The 20525-nt window shown below is 53.5% G+C and overlaps 1 protein-coding gene and 1 pseudogene across 5 annotated transcripts; both read left to right on the forward strand.

The window, feature by feature from the left end:
• Positions 1-484: 484 nt before the first annotated feature.
• On the forward strand, positions 485-780 carry LOC139360470 (ATP synthase subunit f, mitochondrial pseudogene; annotated as a pseudogene).
• A 7016-nt stretch (positions 781-7796) lies between these two features.
• On the forward strand, positions 7797-20263 carry LOC105489248 (coiled-coil domain containing 124). Of its 5 annotated transcripts, none has more exons than XM_071085924.1 (5): positions 7797-7849; positions 12292-12461; positions 18910-19099; positions 19516-19630; positions 19791-20263. In XM_071085924.1, the coding sequence occupies exons 2-5, from the start codon at positions 12303-12305 to the stop codon at positions 19996-19998; spliced, it is 672 nt and encodes a 223-aa protein (XP_070942025.1). In that variant the 5' UTR covers positions 7797-7849; positions 12292-12302; the 3' UTR covers positions 19999-20263. The 5 variants fall into 5 exon arrangements, with proteins under 5 accessions (XP_070942025.1, XP_070942027.1, XP_070942026.1 ...); XM_071085926.1 differs by having other exon boundaries at positions 7822-7841; XM_071085925.1 differs by lacking the exon at positions 7797-7849 and adding an exon at positions 7970-8123.
• The last annotated feature ends 262 nt before the right edge of the window (positions 20264-20525 follow it).

Consider the following 20525-nt stretch of genomic DNA (forward strand, 5'->3'; position numbering starts at 1 on the left):
GACCATCCTGGCTAACACGGTGAAACCCCGTCTCTACTAAAAAATACAAAAAACTAGCCGGGCGAGGTGGCGGGCGCCTGTAGTCCCGGCTACTCGGGAGGCTGAGGCAGGAGAATGGCATAAAAACCCGGGAGGCAGAGTTTGCAGTGAGCTGAGATCCGGCCACTGCACTCCAGCCTGGGCGACACAGCGAGACTCCGTCTCAAAAAAAAAAAAGATTTTGAAATGGTGAAAAGTTTCCCAAAGGACAGTGGTCCAAGGAGATCTTTGGAACACTTTGGCCATCATCATTGACTCAAGGGTGACTTACTGAGTCTAGACCTGTCCTCCCTCTATCTACATTTCCCCGATGGATCCACAATGCAATCCCAGCACTTGGGGAGGTCAAGGCAGGAGGATCACTTGAGCCCAGGATTCGAGACCAGCCTGGGCAACAAGGTGAGACCTCGTCTCTACAAAAAATACAAAAATTGACAGTGGACACCAGGGCTCCAAGATGGCGTCAGTTGTACCAGTGAAGGACAAGAAACTTCTGGAGGTCAAACTGGGGGAGCTGCCAAGCTGGATCTTGATGTGGGACTTCAGCCCTAGTAGCATTTTCAGAGCATTTCGAAGAGGTTACTACCAGTACTACAACAAGTACATTGACGTGAGGAGGGGAGCATCTCGGGGATTACCATGGTGCTGGCATGCTACGTGCTCTTCAACTACTGCCTTTCCTACAAGCATCTCAAGCACGAGCGGCTCCGCAAATACCACTGAAGAGGACACACTCTGCACCACCCCTTGACCCCATGACCTCGGCCCGAGCCCCTCCGTGAGGAACACAATCTCGATCGTTGCTGAATCCTTTCATGTCCTAATGGGAATTAACCTCCAAATAAAAGATGACCGGTAAAAAATAAAAATTAAAAAAATATACAAAAATTGGCCAGGCGCAGTGGCTCACACCTGTAATCCCAGCACTCTGGGAGGCTGAGACGGGTGAATCACGAGGTCGAGAGATCAAGATCATCCTGGCCAACATGGTGAAACCCCACCTCTGCTAAAAATACAAAAATTAGCTGGGCGTGGTGGTGCACACCTGTAGTCCCAGTTACTCGGGAGGCTGAGGCAGGAGAACTGCTTGAGCCCGGGAGGCAGAGGTTGCAGTGAGCCATGATCACACTACGGCACTCCAACCTGGGTGATGGAGGCAGATCCTGTCTCAAAAAACCAAAACCAAAACCAAACATGTCCCTCTCCATTGGTATCTCCCACTGAGGACAAGGAGAATCACTTCAACCCAGGAGGCGGAGGTTGCAGTGAGCCAAGATCGCAGCACTGTACTCCAGCCTGGTGACAGAGTGAGACTCCATCTCAAAAAAAAAAAATTAGCTGGACTTGGCGGTGAGGCCTGTAGTTCCAGCTACTTGGGAGGCTGAGGCAGGAGGATCACTTGAGCCCAGGAGGTCAAGGCTGCAGTGAGCCAAGATTGCACGACTCCACTCCTCCCTGGGCAACAAAGTGAGACCTTGATTTTAGACTTAAAGCCTCCAGGACTATGAGAGAATTGATTTGCATTGTTTCCTTTTTTTTTTTTTTTTTTTTTTTTTTTTTTGAGACGGAGTCTCGCTCTGTCGCCCAGGCTGGAGTGCAGTGGCCAGATCTCAGCTCACTGCAAGCTCCGCCTCCCGGGTTCACGCCATTCTCCTGCCTCAGCCTCCGAGTGCTGGGATTACAGGCTTGAGCCACTGCGCCCGGCTTTTTTTTTTTTTTGAGACAGAGTCTTGCTCTGTCTCCCAGGCTGCAATGCAGTGGCACTATCTTGGCTCACTGCAACCTCTGCCTCCCAGGTTCAAGAGATTCTTCTGCCTCAGCCCCCTGAGTAGCTGGGATTACAGGCATACACCACCACACCTGGCTAATTTTTGTATTTTTAGTAAAGATAGGGTTTCACCATGTTGGTCAGGCTAGTCTCGAACTCCTGACCTCAGGAGATCCACCTTCCTCGGCCTTTCAAAGTGCTGGGATTACAGGCATAAGCCACCGCACCCAGCCAATTTCTGTTGTTCTCAAAACCACTAGTTTGTGGTCATTTGCTACTGCAGCCACCAGAAACTCATACAGGCCTGCACAAGAGACAGACCACAGGAGGAGGTATCCAGAGAGAAAACAATTTAACCAAGGAACAGAGTGACTGATCAGAAAACCAAAAAAAAACCCCGGAGAAACTCATTCCTAGAATAGCAAATGAAATAAACCCTGCGTGGAAGGGCCCTAATGAGATCATAACCGAAACTCCATTCAGCATTAACTTACCTTCCAGCCACAGGCAGAATCACCTTAAGCAGATAGAGACACAAAGGTCTCAGACGTGCACACTTTTTTTTTTTTTTTTTTTTTTTTTTTTGAGACAGAGTCTTGCTCTACCACCCAGGCTGGAGTTCAGTGGCCGGATCTCAGCTCATTGTAACCTCTGCCTCCCGGGTTCAAGCAATCCTCCTGCCTCAGCCTCCCGAGTAGCTGGGATTACAGGCGCACACTACCACGCCCAGCCACTTTTTGTATTTTTAGTAGAGACAGGGTTTCACACTGTTGGCCAGGTTGGTCTTCAACTCCTGACCTCAGGTGACCTGCCTGCCTTGACCTCCCAAAGTGCTGGGATTACAGGCATGAGCCACCGCGCCCGACCTCAGATGTGCGCACTTTTGCCGAGTCCAGGTTACTGATTGGTGGCAGGGAGGGTCTCAGCCCAATCTCAGTAGGACGTCCAGTCCTGTTGATGTCAAATACCACCAGAAAAACAGCTGCAGTGAAACCCAGCTGGGTTTATGGATTAATGCATTGAAGGAAGAAACACCGGAAGGGGTTCTGTCTATCTCAGAAAGAGAAAGTGAGAAAGAGCATGTTACAGAACTAGGGCAACTGTGGGGTGATTTGAGGAGAGTTCAAGGGAGTGGGATTCTGCCTTGGATTGCCTGCAAACAGCTAGTGGGGACAATTCTCTAAATATTTTAATAATCTTTTTTTTTTTTTTTTTCTGAGATGGAGTCTCGCTCTGTCGCCCAGGCTGGAGTGCTGTGGCTCGATCTCGGCTCACTGCAAGCTCCGCCTCCCGGGTTCACGCCATTCTCCTGCCTCAGCCTCCCGAGTAGCTGGGACTACAGGCGCCCACCACCATGCCCGGCTAATTTTGTATTTTTAGTAGAGATGGGGTTTCACTGTGTTAGCCAGGATGATTTCAATCTCCTGACCTCATGATCTGCCTGCCTCAGCCTCCCAAAGTGCTGGGATTACAGGCGTGAGCCACGGCGCCTGGCCTTTAATAATCCTTTTACCTAGAAGGCAGGGGAACCTGCTGGGAATTGGCGAAAACTAGCAGTCACACCCTTTGGCCAGGAGATGGGGAGGTTTGGCCATTTTTGTGGTTTGGACAATGCTCTTGTATTCACCTGTGCTAAGACTCGATTACGGAAGGGTTTTGTTTTTCTATGGCCAAGTGTCACTGGTCTGAGTGTCCCTGTCTGATGTGGACATTCCATGAAATTGGTTTCGTCAATCAAAAACTCCACAGCTTAGCTGTGACTGCCAGGCCAACTGCTAGCTGACAGTGGTCCAGGGCTACTTGTTTCTTCCTCACTTTATATTCACCTCCTCACCTTTGCATATGCTGTTCCCTCTGCCCAGAACACCTTTCCCTCTCTTTTTCATTCAACTCTTTCCTTCTGAAGCTTCAGAGCTTTGTTTAAATAACAGCACCTCTGAGAAGCCCTCTTTGATCACCCAGGCTGTGGGCCTCCACAACCCTGTTTCAACCCCAGGCACATCTTTTAGTCACGATTAGGATCATCATTATTATTATTATTATTGTTATTACTTTTGAGACAGAGTGTTACTCTATCACCCAGGCTGGAGTGCAGTAGCATGATCTCAGCTCACTGCAACCTCCGCCTCCCAGGTTCAAGTGATTCTCCTGCCTCAGCCTCCCAAGTAGCTGGGATTACAGGCACATGCCACCACGCCTGGGTAATTTTTAGATGGGGTTTCACCATGTTAGCCAGGCTGGTCTTGGACTCCTGACCTCAAGTGATCTGCCCACCTCAGCCTCCTGAAGTGCTGGGATTATAGGCATGAGCTACAATGCCTGACCTTTATTATTATTATTTATTTATTTTGAGATGGAGTCATGCTCTGTAGCCCAGGCTGGAGTGTGATGGCATGATCTTGGCTCATTGCAACCTCTGCCTCCTGGGGTCAAGTGATTCTCCTGCCTCAGCCTCCCAAGTAGCTGGGATTACAGGCATGCACCACCAAGCCCAGCTAATTTTTGTGTTTTTAGTAAAGACAGGGTTTCGCCATGTTGGTCAGGCAGGTCTCGAACTCCTGACCTTAGGTGATCTGCCCAGCTCGGCCTCCCAAAGTGCTAGGATTACAGGCGTGAGCCACTATGCCTGGCCTTTATTATTATTATTATTATTTTTGTTGTTGTTGAGACAGAGTCTCGCTTTGTCACCCAGACTGGAGTGCAGTGGCCGGATCTCAGCTCACTGCAAGCTCCGCCTCCCGGGTTCACGCCATTCTCCTGCCTCAGCCTCCCGAGTAGCTGGGACTACAGACGCCCGCCACCTCGCCCGGCTAGGTTTTTGTATTTTTTAGTAGAGACGGGGTTTCACCGTGTTAGCCAGGATGGTCTCGATCTCCTGACCTTGTGATCCGCCCGTCTCGGCCTCCCAAAGTGCTGGGATTACAGGCTTGAGCCACCGCGCCCGGCCTATTATTATTTTTTAAGAGACAGGCTCCTTTGCCCGGGCTGGCTGGAGTGCAGTGGCGCTATCATAGCTCACTACAGCCTCCAACTTCTGGGCTCAAGTGAGACTCTTGAATGGGAGGATGAACATGCCACCATGCCCAGCAAATATTTTTATTTTCTGTAGAGATGGGGTCTCATCATGTTGCCCAGGCTGGCCTCAAGCGATCCTCCCATCTTAGCCTTCCAAAGGGTTGGGATCCCAGGCATGAGCCACCGCGACCAGCCAGGATAATAATCTTTCATGTGATTTTCCGACTTTGAGCCCCCTGCAACCAGAGCCCTTTCTGTCTCATCCTGCTGTGTGGTACCAGCTGTGGCGCACAGTAGGACTTCAATACTTGAGAACGCGCACATCTAAAAGTTACAGAATGTTAGAACAATAGAAGCTGTACGGTTCTGGGCACTGCACTCCGTGGCGGGGTGCCCTGGAGACACCAGAAGTCACCTTGCTGAAGACGTGGCTTGTTCTGGATTGAAATTCACTTGATCTACACCCCTAAGTTATGTCAATATGAAGGAAGAGGCTATCTTATCACACTTAGGAAAGTGTGACAAGCCTGGTCGGGAAGGCGTGACAGGCCTGGTTCTTTATCAGTGGAAGGTTAATTAAGATGCCTTTGGCACCTTCCAACGCCTCCCTCAACACTGACAATACATGGTTATATTGAGCCTCTTCTTCTAAGGGCCAAACGAACTTCACCTCTGGACATCGAAGCCATGGGGGAGACCAAAACTAAACAGGTCCACAAAATGTTAAAGCAACTTGATATTACAAAAGAAAAAAAAGAAAGAGGGGCCGGGTGTGGTGGCTCACACCTGTAATCCCAGCACTTTGGGAGGCTGAGGCGGTTGGATCACCTGAGGTCAGGAGTTCAAGACCAGCCTGGCCCACATGGGTGAAACTCCGTCTCTACTAAAAAAAAAAAAAAAAAAAATTAGCCGGGCGCAGTGGCACATGCCTGTATTCCCAGCTACTTGGGAGGCTGAGGCAGGAGCAGAAGAATCGCTTGAACCCGGGAGGCGGAGGTTGCAGTGAGCCTAGATTGCGCCACTGAACTCCAGCCTGGAAGACAGAGCAAGACCGTGTCTCAAAAAAAAAAGAAGGAAGGAAGGAGGGAGGGAGGGAGGGAGGGAAGGAAGGAAGGAGGGAGGGAGGGAGGGAGGGAGGGAAGGAAAGAAGGAAGGAAGGAAGGAAGGAAGGAAGGAAGGAAGGAAGGAAGGAAGGAAGGAAGGAAGGAAGGAAGGAAGGAGGGAGGGAAGGAGGGAAGGAAGGAAGGAAGGAGAAAGAAAGAAGCCTGGAGAAGGACGTGTCCATTTTGCCTGGTGGCGGGGGTGGGGGGATCTGGGAGAATCTCTCTGAGGAAGGGATATTTAGGGTAAGGCCTGAAGGGAGGGAGGAAGCTGGCTATGGAAAAACCTGGGAAATTCCTGGGGGAACTCCCTGAGGCAAGACTGCGCCTGGCAATTTGTAAGACCGGGCTGGTGCGACCTGAGCTGAGAGCTAACGGAAGGATGAGAGGGAGGACAAGGGAGATGGGGTTGGAGGTGGGAGGAGTCTTATGGGACAATGAGAACCCAGGGGAGGTGTTAGAGCAGGGGAGGTGCATCGCGCACTAGGATTTAGGTCCCTGCGGGGTCACTGAGGGGATGCCTTTTAGGGAATGGACTCTGTGGTCAACTACTCCTACCCAAACTGCCCCAAAAGCATTTGCTTTTCCCTCTCCACAGTCAGATCCAGTGTAACCATCCTTAGACACCTAATACCGCCATTTTTACTGATGAGGACACTGAGAAATAGTAAATGCACAAAATCTAAAGTATAGTGCCTAAGACAAATTAGCGCCCCAAACCTAATTTCTAAATAAAATTAATAAATAATATTGCAAAAGTGGGGAGCGGGTCAGCAATCCAGGGGGAGGCACTGGCAGGAGTTGTTAGGCAGGAATCTAGACCCAACATGGCGGCGTTACCCGGCGTGGCAGGCCTTTTGTTAAAGACTCCCTTCACCCTTGTACACACCCGCAGACTTACATACGTCAGAGTTCTGGCTAGGCAACCACACTCCCCCATGACCTGCAGCTCACCTGCATTCCGCAAGTTGGTAAACAGCAATTTCGGTTGACAGTTTCCAAAGACCCCTTCCTCATGACCCTTACTCAACTCCAGCCCTAGTAGTTTCAAGATCCCCCAGGCCCTGTTTGCACAACCAGCTTCCCTACCTCTCGGGCTATAAAAAGCCCCTACCCTCCTCCCTCAGCGCGACTTCCTCGGCCCACGCCTTTGGACCGAGGAACCTCGCCGGCAAGCCCTAATAAAAGGCTATTCTTACTGCCATTTGCCTTGTGTCTTTGTTCCCGGTTTGGCTCCAGCCTCAGTTTACCTTTACAGGAGCAAGAGACGGAATTTGAGCCTACTCGCGGTTATGAGCCTACTGGCGGTTACATTTTGGCCAAACTCAATTCCTGGTCTCTCTGAACCTCAGTTTCCCTACCTGGCCTGCTTGGTGTGTGTTAATTTCTCTGCCCCATTTATCTCCCCTCTCCCAGTTCCACCCCAGAGTCACAAGTGGGTCGCAGAGACTCAGGACTAGGAAAGCAATTTTAAAGCGCTAAGGCATTGCAAAGAGCTACGGAGAGGCTTCCACAGGGCTCTGTCGTCGGGTCCACCTCCCCTCACGGACCGCGGGCGCGCTCTGGCGGCCGGGCAGCTCCTGGCTGAAACCGCCAGTCCACGTGTGTAATCGCAGCTGCCATCTTTCGTCCGGGCATCGGCCATCTTGGTAAAGGCAATGTTCTAGATTTTCGCCTCTGCCGGCCCCTCCTGGTTCGTCAATATATAAAGCGAACGTAGGGAATGAGGGCGTATTAAGTGTCCTCTTTTTGAAGAGACAAAGAAGTGGATGACTACCCTGGCTTGGGTCCGAGGCCCAGCCATCCTTTCCTTTACCAAGATGGTGGCGGTACCGAGGCGCAATGAGCGCGCGCCGCCAGGAGCTCAGCGCGCAGGCCCCGCGGTGACGTCACGGAGGCGCGACCGGGCCGGCGCTGGGGTAAGGAGGTACGAGCGCCTGCGGCGCGAGCGGAACCTGGGTTCGGGGGGCAAAGGCGCGGGGCGGGGGCTGCTTGGCCTGGGACCATCCCCTGGGAAGGCTGGAGGAGGGATGCTGGGAGGCGGGAGCACTTCCGGCATCCAGTCTGAACCACACCTAATTGGGGGCGATGCCCATTTCCAGACCAGACGACTGAAGCCCGACGCGACAGCGTAGTGTTCGAGGCCCCCTGGTCCCGGACTGTCCCAGGGCAGCTTCCGGTCTCGAGAGGGACAGAGTTGGGTGCGGACGACTCCGGCCTCTTGTAGGGGGATTAGTGGTGGGGAACCTCAGAAGGGATAGCCGGGAGGGCTGCTTGGAGGAGGCATTGTTGATCTTCGTATTCTGTTCTTTTACCTTCACATCCGTGGGGTCTTGATCCCCGTGGATCTTGATTCCCTCCTAAGTGTGCCCCTCGCCCAGCCTGAGCCAATCCCTGGGTCCCGCCTGGGCTCCCAGCTCCTGCCATCAGGGGAGTCCACCTCATCAACAACCCCAGAGGGCTTGTGTGACCCACAGATTGGGCCTCCCGGGTCTAACGCCCTCCACACCTTCCCTTCTCCCTGGAATACAAATCGCCCCTTTTTCCAGCCTATCTCCTGCATCCCCCGTGCAGGCTGGGATCTCCCCCACTCATTCAGACTTTTCCTTAGTTGTCTCCTCTAGGAAGCCCTTTGACCCAGGCTGGGTCAGAAGCCCTCTCTGGGCTTCCCCAGCGCCCTGTGTGCCCTTGTTAGGACTCTGACTGCATGTGGTGGCTCTTGTCTGGGAGTCCCATGCAGGCAGGAAGCTCATTTGTGCCACCTCTTTCCCCAGCATCGCACACGTATTAGGTGCCCAGTACATATTTGTTGAGTGACGTGGTGTGTGTGAGTGAGTGTTTACCACACACAGAAGAGTGTCTGTATTTGTCAGCTTGGACTGTCATAACTAATACCACAGACTGGGTGGATTAAACAGCAGAAATTGCCAGGCACTGTGGTTTATGCCTGTAATCCAGCTCTTTGGAAGGCCGAGGCAAGCGGGTCACTTGAGGTCAAGAGTTTGAGACCAGCCTGGCCGACATGGTGAAACCCCATCTCTACTAAAAATACAAAAATCAGATAGGCATGGTGGCACATGCCTGTAGTCCCTGCTACAGGGGAGGCAGAGGCGGGAGGATCACTTGAACCCAGGAGGTGGAGGTTGCAGTGAGCTGAGATCGTGCCACTGCACTCCAGCCTGGGTGACAGAGCAAGACTCCATCTGAAAATAAAATAAGAAGAGTGCTGAGTCTCATGCCCTGGATGGCACAGCGCTGGCATCCTCAGCACCCTGGTGGAGTGCTATTAATTTCTCAGCTGGTGGCCTTCCCCCGCTTCACCTGAAAACAGACTTTTGAGATAAGGCTCCAGGTTCAGCCCTGTGTGTCCTGGCCAGAGACCTCGGCTTCCCCTCTTTAGAATGGGGATAAATGACAGTCCCCACGTTTAAGGTTTTGGGGACATTCCATTGTTTTGGTCCTTGTAAAGCACTTCACCAAGGGCCAGACATTTGGTGAACGGTGGTGCCTACCATTTGTGTGTGCCTTGTCATTCCCTGGCTTCTCACGTGGGCCTCACACCAGATAGGGACCAGGTGCCCAGGGGCCCGAAGCTTTAGGATTGTTATAACATCTCCCAGCGATGCAGACCCCAAGCCATCGCGGGCAATTTATGGTGGCTTTATTGTTCACCCAGCCCTAGGAAATTTGGGGACTGAAGTCTCCCGGGGGCAGACAGGGGAGGGACCCCACACAGACTGCCACATGGTCACAAAAGCATGACTTGCAAGAGACCTGATGGGGCCAGGCGCGGTGGCTCACACCTGTAATCCTAGCACTTTGGGAGGCCAAGGCGGGTGGATCACCTGAAGTCAGGAGTTCAAGACCAGCCTGGCCAACATGATGAAACCCCATCTCTGTAAAAATACAAAAATTAGCCAGGCGTGGTGGCGGGCACCTGTAATCCCAGCTACTCGGAAGGCTGAAGCAGGAGAATTGCTTGAACCCGGGAGGTGGAGGTTGCAGTGGGCGGAGATTGCGCCACTGCACTCCAGCCTGGGTGAAAGAGCGAAACTCTGTCTCAAAACAAAACAAAAAAAGATCCCCACTGTGGAAATAGCCCAGATGTCTAGCTGTAGACAAATGGACAAACAAAATGTGGCGTATCCATGCAGTGGAGGAGTATTCAGCCATAAAAAGGAAAGAAGGGCCAGGCGCAGCGGCTCAGGCCTGTAATCCCAGCACTTTGGAAGGCCCAGGCAGGAGGATCACTTGAGCCCAGGAGTTCAAGGCCAGCCCTGGCAACATAGACCCTGCCTAAAAAAAAAAAAAAAAAAAAAATCTAGGCATGGTGGCCTGCACCTATAGTCACAGCTACTTAGGAGGCTCAGGTGGTAGGATCTCTTGAGCCCAGGAGGTCAAGACTGCAGTAAGCCGAGATCTCGCCACTGCACTCCAGCCTGGGCGACAGAGTAAGACCCTGTCTCCAAAATAAATGAATAAATGTACTCTCACACTGTGTGGCCTTTTGTGTCTGGCTTCTTTCACTCAGCATCGTGTTGTTGAGGTTCAACCACATTGTGTCATGTATTGGTGCCTCATTTCCTTTTTTTTTTTTTTTTTCCTTTTAATAGACGGGGTCATGTTCTGTTGCCCAGGCTGGAGTGCAGCGGCACAATCAGCTCACTGTGGCCTCAGCCTCCTACGCTCAGGTGATCCTTCCACCTCAGCCTCCTAAGTAGCTGGAACTACAGGCACAAGCCACTGTGCCTATTTTTTATTTTGTAGAGATGGAGTCTTGCTCTGTTGCCCAGGCTGGTCTTGAACTCCTGGCCTCAAGCAATCCTCCTGCCTCAGCCTCCCAAAGCATGGGGATTACAAACGTGAGCTATCGCACCCAGCCTATGATTCCGTTGATATGGACTGAAATGTCCAGAACAGGCAAAGACATAGAAACAAAGCAGATTGGTGATTGCCAGGGGCTAGGGGAGGAGGAACAGGGAGTGACTGCTGATGGCGATGTGGCTTCGTTTGGGGGGATGCAAGTGTTCTGCAACTAGACAGAGGTGGTATTTGTACAACGCTGTGAATATACTTAAACACTGAATTGTACACCTTTTTTTTTTTTTTTTGAGATGGGGTCTCGCTCTGTTGCCCAGCCTGGAGTGCAGTGGTGTGATCTCAGCTCATTGCAACCTCCGCCTCCTGGGTTCAAGTGATTCTCCTGCCTCAGCCTCCTGAGTAGCTGGGATTACAGGCATGCGCCACCACACCCAGCTCTTATTTATTTATTTTTTTGAGAGGCAGTCTCATTCTGCCACTCAGGCTGGAGTGCAGTTGCACAATCTCGGCTCACTGCAGCCTCTGCTTCTCAGGTTCAAGCAATTCTCCTGCCTCAGCCTCCCAAGTAGCTGGGATTAAAGGTGCCCACCATCTGTAATCCCAGCACTTTGGGAGGCCGAGATGGGCAGATCACGAGGTCAGGAGATCGAGACCATCCTGGCTAACACGGTGAAACCCCGTCTCTACTAAAAAATACAAAAAACTAGCCGGGCGAGGTGGTGGGTGCCTGTAGTCCCAGCTACTCGGGAGGCTGAGGCAGGAGAATGGCGTAAACCCGGGAGGCGGAGCTTGCAGTGAGCTGAGATCCGGCCACTGCACTCCAGCCTGGGCGACAGCGAGACTCCATCTCAAAAAAAAAAAAAGGTGCCCACCATCACACCCAGCTAATTTTTTTATTTTTAGTTGACACGGGGTTTCACCCTGTTAACCAGGCTGGTTTTGAACTCCTGACCTCAGGTAATCTGCCCACCTTGGCCTCCCAAAGTGCTGGGATTACAGGCGTGAGCCACCGCGCCCGGCCTGAATTGTACACCTTTAAATTAGTTTTTTTTCCTTTCATTGAGACGGAGTCTTGTTCTATCGCCCAGGCTGGAGTGCAGTGGCATGATCTTGGCTCACTTCAACCTCCACCTCCTGGGTTCAAGCTATTCTCCTGCCTCAGCCTCCTGACTGGATGGGAATACAGGTGCGCACCACCATGTCCAGCTAATTTTTGTAGTTTTAGTGGAGGTGGGGTGTTGCTGTGTTGGCCAGGCTAGTCTCGAACTCCTGACCGCAAGTGATCCGCCCACCTCGGCCTTCCAAAGTGCTGGGATTACGAGTGTGAGCCACCAGACCCGGCCCAAATGAGCTCATTTGGTGTCATGATGTGAATTTTGCCTTAATAAACTTTTACAAGGAGAGCGCTAAGTCCAAAGCCCTTGTTTTATACAGAGAAGGCCATGGAGGCCCCAGGAGGGTCCTGGCTGCCCAGGTGTGAGTCTGGGGGTACTGAGTGCCGATGTCCCCACCAGCCCCTGCTCCCCTGCCCCCATCCTCTTCCCACAGCCTGCTGAGGGATGCCCAAGAAGTTCCAGGGTGAGAACACCAAGTCGGCAGCGGCCCGGGCACGGAGGGCAGAGGCCAAGGCGGCCGCTGATGCCAAGAAGCAGAAGGAGCTGGAGGATGCCTACTGGAAGGACGACGACAAACACGTCATGAGGAAGGAGCAGCGCAAGGTGCGTGTGCCCCAAGTCCCCGTGGCCTGTGTGCCCTGTGGCCGAGGCCAGTGGTCCTTATGTCAATGTGGGTGAATAGCAAGAGGCCCCTCTGAGCTTTGGTCTGAAAGGCCAGAAGGGACTGGGCACGGTGGCTCACGCCTGTCATCCCAGCACTTTGGGAGGCCAAGGTGGGCAGATCACCTGAGGTCAGGAGTTCAAGACCAGCCTGGCCAACATGGTGAAACCCCGTCTCTACTAAAAATACAAAAATTAACTGCATGGTGGTGCACACTTATAGTCCTAGCTACTCTGGAGGCTGAGGCAGGAGAATTGCTTGAACTGGGAGGCGCAGGTTTGCAGTGAGCCGAGATCTCCCTGCTGCATTCCAGCATGGGCAACAGAGCGAGATTCCATCTCAAAAAAAAAAAAAAAAAAGAGGCCGGGCGCTGTGCCTCATGCCTGTAATCCCAGCACTTTGGGAGGCCGAGGTGGGCAGATCACCTGAGGTCAGGAGTTCAAGACCAGTCTGGCCAACATGGTGAAACCCTGACTCTATTCAAAATACAAAAATTAGCTGGGTGTGGTGGCACGCTCCTGTAATCCCAGCTACTTGGGAGGCTGAGGCAGGAGAATTGCTTGAACCTGGGAGGCGGAGGTTGCAGTGAGCTGAGATCGTGCCATTGCACTCCAATCTGGGCAACAGAGTGAGACACTGACTCAGAAAACAAAAAACAAAACACCAGAGGCACTGGAAATGGCAGAGGGGAGGGAGGCAGAGGAAATGGTGTGTGCAAAGGCCCTGGGGTGGCACGATCTTGCTTGTTTGTGGACAGTGAGGCTGTCATTGCTCTCTGTGGACGTTTTTCTCCTTTGAGTAATGCCAGGGTTAGGCTAGATGGTCATTCTCACGATGGAGCCACTGTGCCCCTGAGGACGCTTGGCAACACCTGGAGATGTGTTTGGTTGTCATAACTCGGGGAGAGGGCGTGTTGCTGGCATCTAGAAGGTGGAGGCCAGAGATGCTGACACCCTAGAATGCACAGGACGCCCCCACAGCAAAGAACGAGCCAGCCCCAGAAATCAGCAGTGCCGAGACAGAGAAACGCTGTGATCAGGCCCCCGTTTCCAACCTGCTGACCCAGGTCCACAGGTTCTTCTAGGTGTTTATTTTGTTGTTGTTGAGACGGAGTCTCGCTCTGTTGCCCAGGCTAGAGTGCAGTGGCCCAATTTCGGCTCACTGCAACCTCCACCTCCCGGGTTCAAGCAATTCTCCTGCCTCAGCCTCCTGAGTATCTGGAATTACAGGCATGCACCATCACACCCAGCTAATTTTGTATTTTTATTTTTATTTTTTTTATTTTTTATTTTTATTTATTTATTTATTTATTTGAGATGGAGTCTCGCTCTGTCGGCCAGGCTGGAGTGCAGTGGTGTGATCTCCACTCACTGCAAGCTCCGCCTCCCGAGTTCACACCATTCTCCTGCCTCAGCCTCCTGTGTAGCTGGGACTACAGGCACCCGCCACCGCGCCAGGCTAATTTTTTTTTGTATTTTTAGTAGAGACGGGGTTTCACCATGTTAGTCAGGATGGTCTCAATCTCCTGACCTCATGATCCGCCCGTCTCGGCCTCCCAAAGTGCTGGGATTACAGGCGTGAGCCACCGCACCCGGCCTAATTTTGTATTTTTAGTAGATATGGGGTTTCTCCATGTTGGTCAGACTGGTCTCAAACTCCCAACCTCAGGTGATCTGCCTGCCTCAGTCTCCCAAAGTGCTGGGATCATAGGTGTGAGCCCCTGCGTCCGGCCCAGGTGTTTATTTTTTAAAAGCCATGGTTTGGTGTGCTGGCTCATGCCTGTAATCTCAGTACTCTGGGAGGCTGGGGTGAGAGGATTGCTTGAGGCCAGCCTGGGCAACATAGCAAGACCCCATCTCCACAAAACATGTAAAAATTAGCCATTCATGGTAGTGCATGCCTGTCGTCCCAGCTACTTGGGAGGCTGAGGTGAGAGGATCACTTGAGCCTGGGAGGTCAGGGCTGCAGTAAGCTATGATCGTGTTACTGCATTCCAGCTTGGGCAACAGAATGAGAACGTGACCCGAGATCCATCAAAAAGCCCAGGGCCAAGCACATAGTGCTTGCTTCATTGGTGTCTGGATTGTGGTTTAGGGCTGATGCTGATCTGCTTGGCCCAGTAGGTGGCGCCAGTGACCCATGCTAGCCACAGCTCCTGGTTTCCACCCCTGGGGTAGCTGAGACACCGGCTCCCTAAGCAACCCCCCAGCTTAGGGGCTGCTCTCCAGACAACATGCCCAGTTCTTGGGGGGAATCTGGACATTTCCACCTGCTTTACCTGTCATATATATATATATATATATATTTTTTTTAAAGACGGTCTTGCTCTGTCGCCCAGACTGGAGTGCAGTGGCATGATCACAGCTCAATGCAGTCTTGACCTCCCGAACTCAAGCAAGCCTCCTGCCTCAGCCTCCCAAGCAGCTGAGACTACAGGCATGCACCACCATGCCCAGCTATTGTTTGTATTTTGTGTAGAGAAGGGGGGTCATCTCACTGTGTTGTCCAAGTTGGTCTCAGACTCCTGGGCTCAAGCAGTCCTCCCACCTCAGCCTCCCAAAGTGCTGGGATTACAGGTATGAGCCACTGCGCCTGGCCTTCCATCACCTTTCTGTGAAGGGGTAGATCCTGCCTTGTTTTTAGCACACACTGACTGTCCCTGGCTTTCTTCCAGCCCCACCCCTACCCACCCTGCTGCACTGGGTCCATGAAGATATTTATAGTTTGGGGTGGGGGGATCATCAAAATTTTGACACTATAGGAAGGTTGAAAACTCAAAAGGAAAAATGATGTCAAAGATCCAGTATCCATCCGGGTGCGGGGGCTGACGCCTGTAATCCCAGCACTTTGGGAGGCCGAGACAGGCAGATCACCTGAGGTCAGGAGTTTGAGACCATCCTGGCCAACATGGTGAAACCCCATTTCTACTAAAAATATAAAAATTAGCCGGGCGTGGTGGCACACACCTGTAGTTCCAGCCACTCGGGAGGCTGAGGCACAAGAATCGCTTGTACCTAGGAGGCGGAGGTTGCAGTGAGCCAGGATCGTGCCATTGCACTCCAGCCTGGGCAACAGAGCAAGAGTCTGTCTCAAAAAAATAAAATAAGGCTGGGCGTGGTGGCTCACGCCTGTAATCCTAGCACTTTGGGAGGCCGAGGTGGGTGGATCACGAGGTCAGGAGATCAAGACCATCTTGGCTGACAAGGTGAAACCCCCTCTCTACTAAAAACAAAACAATTAGCCGGGCGTGGTGACGAGCGCCTGTAGTCCCAGCTACTTGGGAGGCTGAGGCAGGAGAATGGCGTGAACCCGGGAGGCGGAGCTTGCAGTAAGCTGAGATTGCGCCACTGCACTCTAGCCTGGGCGACACAGCAAGACTCCGTCTCAAAAAAATAATAATGATAATAATAATAAAATAAAAAAATAAAAAGATCCAGTATCCAGACAGAGAATCCAGAGACCTTTCCGCCCATAGAGTCAGGATCATTGGCCTAGCCCTCCCCGTGGCCTGCATCTTGGCCACTGGTGTTGGCCCCATCCTCTGGGAGGAAACAGGCAGAGAAGGCAGAAAGCCCAGATCACATGGCTATGAGGAAGAGCTGGAGCCAGACTGGCACCTTCTAGTTTGTTAAGCGTTTTTTTTTTTTTTTTTTTTTTGAGGCAGTTTCACTCTATCACACAGGCTGGAGTGCAGTGGTGCGACTTTGGCTCACTGCAACCTCTGCCTCCCAGGTTCAAACCACTCTCTTGCCTCAGCCTCCTGAGTAGCTGGGATTACAGGTGTGTGCCACCAAACCAGGCTAATTTTTAGTAGAGACGGGGTTTCATCATGTTGGTCAGGCTGGCCTCAAACTCCTGGCCTCAAGTGATCCGTCCACCTTGGCCTCCCAAAGTGCTGGGATTAGAGGTGTGAGCCACCGCACCTGGCCTTGTTTTGTTTGTTTGTTTGGTTTTTCGGTTTTTTTAGACAGTTTCTGTCGCCCAGGCTGGAGTACAGTGGTGTGATCTCAGTTCACTGCAACCTCCGCCTCCTAGGTCCAAGCGATTCTTTTGCCTCAGCCTCCCAAGTAGCTGGGATTACAGGCATGGCACCACGCCTGGATAATTTTTGTATTTTTAGCAGAGATGGGGTTTCACCATGTTGCCCAGGCTGGTCTCCAACTCCTTACCTCAAGTGATCCGCCCACCTCAGCCTCCCAAAATGCTGGAATTACATGCGTGAGCCACTGCCTCTGGCCTGTTAAGAGGTTTGATTAAGGGACAGCAAAGCGTGCCTGTCCTAGGAGTGTAGGTCAGAGAGCATGTACCTCTGAGCACACCTGTATTGCATGTACCCGGGACAAGGTATAGAGAGGGTTGGACAGGCAGTTGGGGCCAGGTGGTGAATAGCTTAGTCTTCAGTTAGGGGTCAGACAGGAAGCCACTAGACCCTATCATTGAGCATGAAGGCCACCACTGACAGTAGGTTAGCAAATAGGTATGGCTGCGTGCCCATAAAACTTTACCAAAGGGGCCAGGCATGGTGGCTCTTGCCTGTAATTCCAATACTTTGGGAGGTCAAGACAGGTGGATCGCGAGGTCAGGCGTTCGAGACGAGCCTGGCCAACATGGTGAAACCCCATGTCTACTAAAAGTACAAAAAATTAGCTAGGCATGGCGGCGGGCACCTGTAATCCCAGCTATTCCAGAGGCTAAGGCAGGAGAATCAGTTGAACCTGGGAGGCGGAGGTTGCAGTGGGCTGAGGTCGCACCACGGCACTCCAGCCTGGGCCACAGTGCGAGACTCTGTCTCAAAAAAAAAAAAAAAAGAAAACATTTACCAAAGCAGGCAGTTGGCTACAGTTTGTCAACCCCTGCTCTCTAGAACATTCCCAGCCCCGTGAGTTTCCCTCATACCCATCCTGGTCTGTCCCCCACCAGTGATACCTCTCCTCACTTCAAACATCGTGCATTGGCCAGGCACAGGGGCTCACACATGTAATCCCAGCACTTTGCGAGGCCAAGGCAGGCAGATCACTTGAGGTCAGGAGTTCGAGACCAGCCTGGGCAACATGGTGAAATCCCGTCTCTACTAAAATTACAAAAGGTTAGCCAGGCGTGGTGGTGGGCACCTGTGATCCTAGCTATTTGGGAGACTGAGGCATGAGAATTGCTTGAACTCAGGAGGCAGAGGTTGCAGTGAGCCGAGATCGCACCTCTGCACTCCAGCCTGGCTGACAGAGAAAGACTTTGTCTCAGGAAAAAAAAAAAAAAAAAGCCTCAGGCAGGGCCTTGTCTGAATCAGAATGTGTGTGTGACATGCGTCAGTCAGGGAGCCTCAGGACATTGCCTCTGACCGAGGGAGAAACAGCCTCCTCAGCACAGCAGTGGGAGCTGTTTGTGCACTCTAACATCCTTGACTTTAACACCCCCTCCAACTTTCCTGCTGTGCAGGTGGGGGTGGGGGTCAGGCCCTGGCGCTGTCTTAGGTGCGTCTACCCCTATTCTGTGACATTTCCTTCTGTCAAATCTATCTGGAGACGCAGTGGTAGTGTCCCAGGGGGACACTGTGGGTGTGGGGATCATCCCTGGGAAGGCTGAAGGTGTGAGAGTCAGATGGTGGAGTCTCAAGCAGTGAGCGGGCAGGCAAGGGTGTCCAAGACCAGGGCCCTGCGGGAGTGCCAGGCAGCGGGCAGAGTACTGCCCTGAGCTTCCAGCAGCACTATATATAAACCATGGGCTCACTCGGCCCCCTGGGGTAGGTGCAGGACAGGGCAAGGGCAAGTCCCCTAGCCCAGATGTCCCTCATCCAGCGAGCATCAGGGCTTCCCTGGGTGGCCGATGTGGGATCAGTTTCAGCTTCAGTGACCCACGTCAGGGAAAAGTGGACAGTGCTGCCCGACTCATAAGGACAGAGCCCCTGCCCTAGCCTGAAACGGGTCCAGGCCTCCCACCGCTCTTAGAATCCAACATGAACCCCTCCCTGGCCTCCAGAGGCTCCGCATGGCCCAGCCATCTCCCTCCCAACCTCTTCCCCCGCCCCCTTCACTCCCACTCCAGCCTCCAAGCTGTTCCTGTTATAACAAATGGCTGCTGCCTCGGCGCCTTTGTACTAGTACCCCTGCCTCTAAGGACGCCCCTGTTCCCCCGCTCTCCCCCTTGGCCGGCCCTCTTTGGACCCAGGAGCGTCACTTCTTCAAGAGCCACCCACCCGCCCTGTCCAAGGTTCCCCTGCTGGCCTCACATCCCCCGCCCAGGGCAGCACCAGGACCCATCTTGTTCCTGGCATGTCCCCTGCACCCAGCAGAGAGTCTAAATCTTTATTGGCTGAGATGAAAATTCGAACCCCAGGCTAGTGGGTGCCGCGGGGGTGTGGGGTCCTCTGCCTGACCATGCACGCGGCCCCTGCAGGAGGAGAAGGAGAAGCGGCGCCTCGACCAGCTGGAACGTAAGAAGGAAACGCAGCGCCTGCTGGAGGAGGAGGACTCCAAGCTCAAGGGCGGCAAGGCGCCGCGGGTGGCCACGTCCAGCAAGGTCACCCGGGCCCAGATCGAGGACACGCTGCGCCGAGACCATCAGCTCAGGGAGGCCCCGGACACAGGTGGGGCGGCATCCCGCTCTGGAGCTGCACTTTTGCCCACTGCAGAGGCAGTGGACTTTGAGTCCATTAGACCCCCTCCTGGCCTGCAGAGAAGCTGCCAGGGCTCTGCGTGGTGCAGGGTGGGTGGGTAGGCCGCCTCCTGGTAAGCCTGGCCGTGAGCACAGACGACCTCTGGGCTTGGGCCCCCTGGGGTCCTCTTGTTTGCAGGGCTGCCGCAAAGGAAGGCAGAGAACTGGGTGCCGGGAGGGTGGGACCTCTCCCAAGAGGGCTTACCAGATCAAGTCGGTTCCATACCCCCTCATCTCTCCCGCCTTCCTCCCGCCCCTAGCTTCTCCTGCCAGTCTCTATCTCATCTCCTTGGAACTGTGCATCTTTGCTTATCTCTCTCTGTCTCTGTCACCCACCCACCCGCCCAGCCGAGAAAGCCAAGAGCCATCTGGAGGTGCCGCTGGAGGAGAACGTGAACCGCCGCGTGCTGGAGGAGGGCAGCATGGAGGCCCGCACCATCGAGGACGCCATCGCGGTGCTCAGGTAACGGGGCGGGGCCTGGGGCTTCCCAGGGGTGGAGCTGGTCCTCTGGGGGCGGGACCTAAGACCTCCGAGGGGGCGGGGCTACCGGGGGGCGGGGCCGGGCTTTTCGGGGCGAGGCTGCGCCCAAGGCCCCCTGACATGCATGTCCATCCCCACTCAGCGTGGCGGAGGAGGCGGCCGACCGGCACCCAGAAAGACGCATGCGGGCAGCCTTCACAGCCTTTGAGGAAGCCCAGCTGCCGCGGCTCAAACAAGAGAACCCCAACATGCGGCTGTCGCAGCTGAAACAGCTGCTCAAGAAGGAGTGGCTCCGCTCTCCTGACAACCCCATGAACCAGCGGGCTGTGCCCTTCAATGCCCCCAAGTGAGCCCAGAACTGGGGGAGCCAGTTCACCCACGGGTGGTCCAGGTCACGACTCTGCACGCCCTTACGCCAGGTCAGCTTCAAGGGTCACAGAGCGTTCCGGGGGGGGCCAAGGCGTCAGGCCCCGGGGCCATGCTGTTATCACCAGCCACCCATCCTCCCGCCAGAGGATCCCTGCCCCAAGTGACACCCCACCCCCTCCCATCCCCCAGCGCGTGTGTGTAGAGCCTCAGAGCTGAGTGCCCAATAAAGGTGGCGGCAAGGCTGCAGTGAGGCACTTGAAGCCTAAGTGAGTGGGTGGGGAGAGGTGGGCGGAGACGGGGGAGAGGGAAGAGCTTTGGGGACCTGTTGTGAACAGCACTGGGACCATAGCTAGAAAAGACAAGAGCCCCAACAGCGCACTCCTTCCTACTGCCAGCTGTACCTCATCGGCTCCTGCCAGCACCCCTCCTTGACTGTGCCACTTGTCCAGTGAGGGACCTGCTCCGCTATCCCCTGCACACGCTCAGAAAGGTGGAAGTGGAGGTGTTG

The sequence above is a fragment of the Macaca nemestrina genome, chromosome 20, assembly GCF_043159975.1.
Source record: "Macaca nemestrina isolate mMacNem1 chromosome 20, mMacNem.hap1, whole genome shotgun sequence".
Taxonomy (NCBI): Eukaryota; Metazoa; Chordata; class Mammalia; order Primates; family Cercopithecidae; genus Macaca; species Macaca nemestrina.

Excerpts from the sequence above, each read along its gene's own strand:
- LOC105489248 (XM_071085924.1), top strand. The coding sequence starts at position 12,303 with ATGCCCAAGAAGTTCCAGGGTGAGAACACCAAGTCGGCAGCGGCCCGG. Across the intron at positions 12,462-18,909 it reads TGAGGAAGGAGCAGCGCAAG|GAGGAGAAGGAGAAGCGGCG; the intron begins GTGCGTGTGCCC and ends CGGCCCCTGCAG. Across the intron at positions 19,631-19,790 it reads GACGCCATCGCGGTGCTCAG|CGTGGCGGAGGAGGCGGCCG; the intron begins GTAACGGGGCGG and ends ATCCCCACTCAG.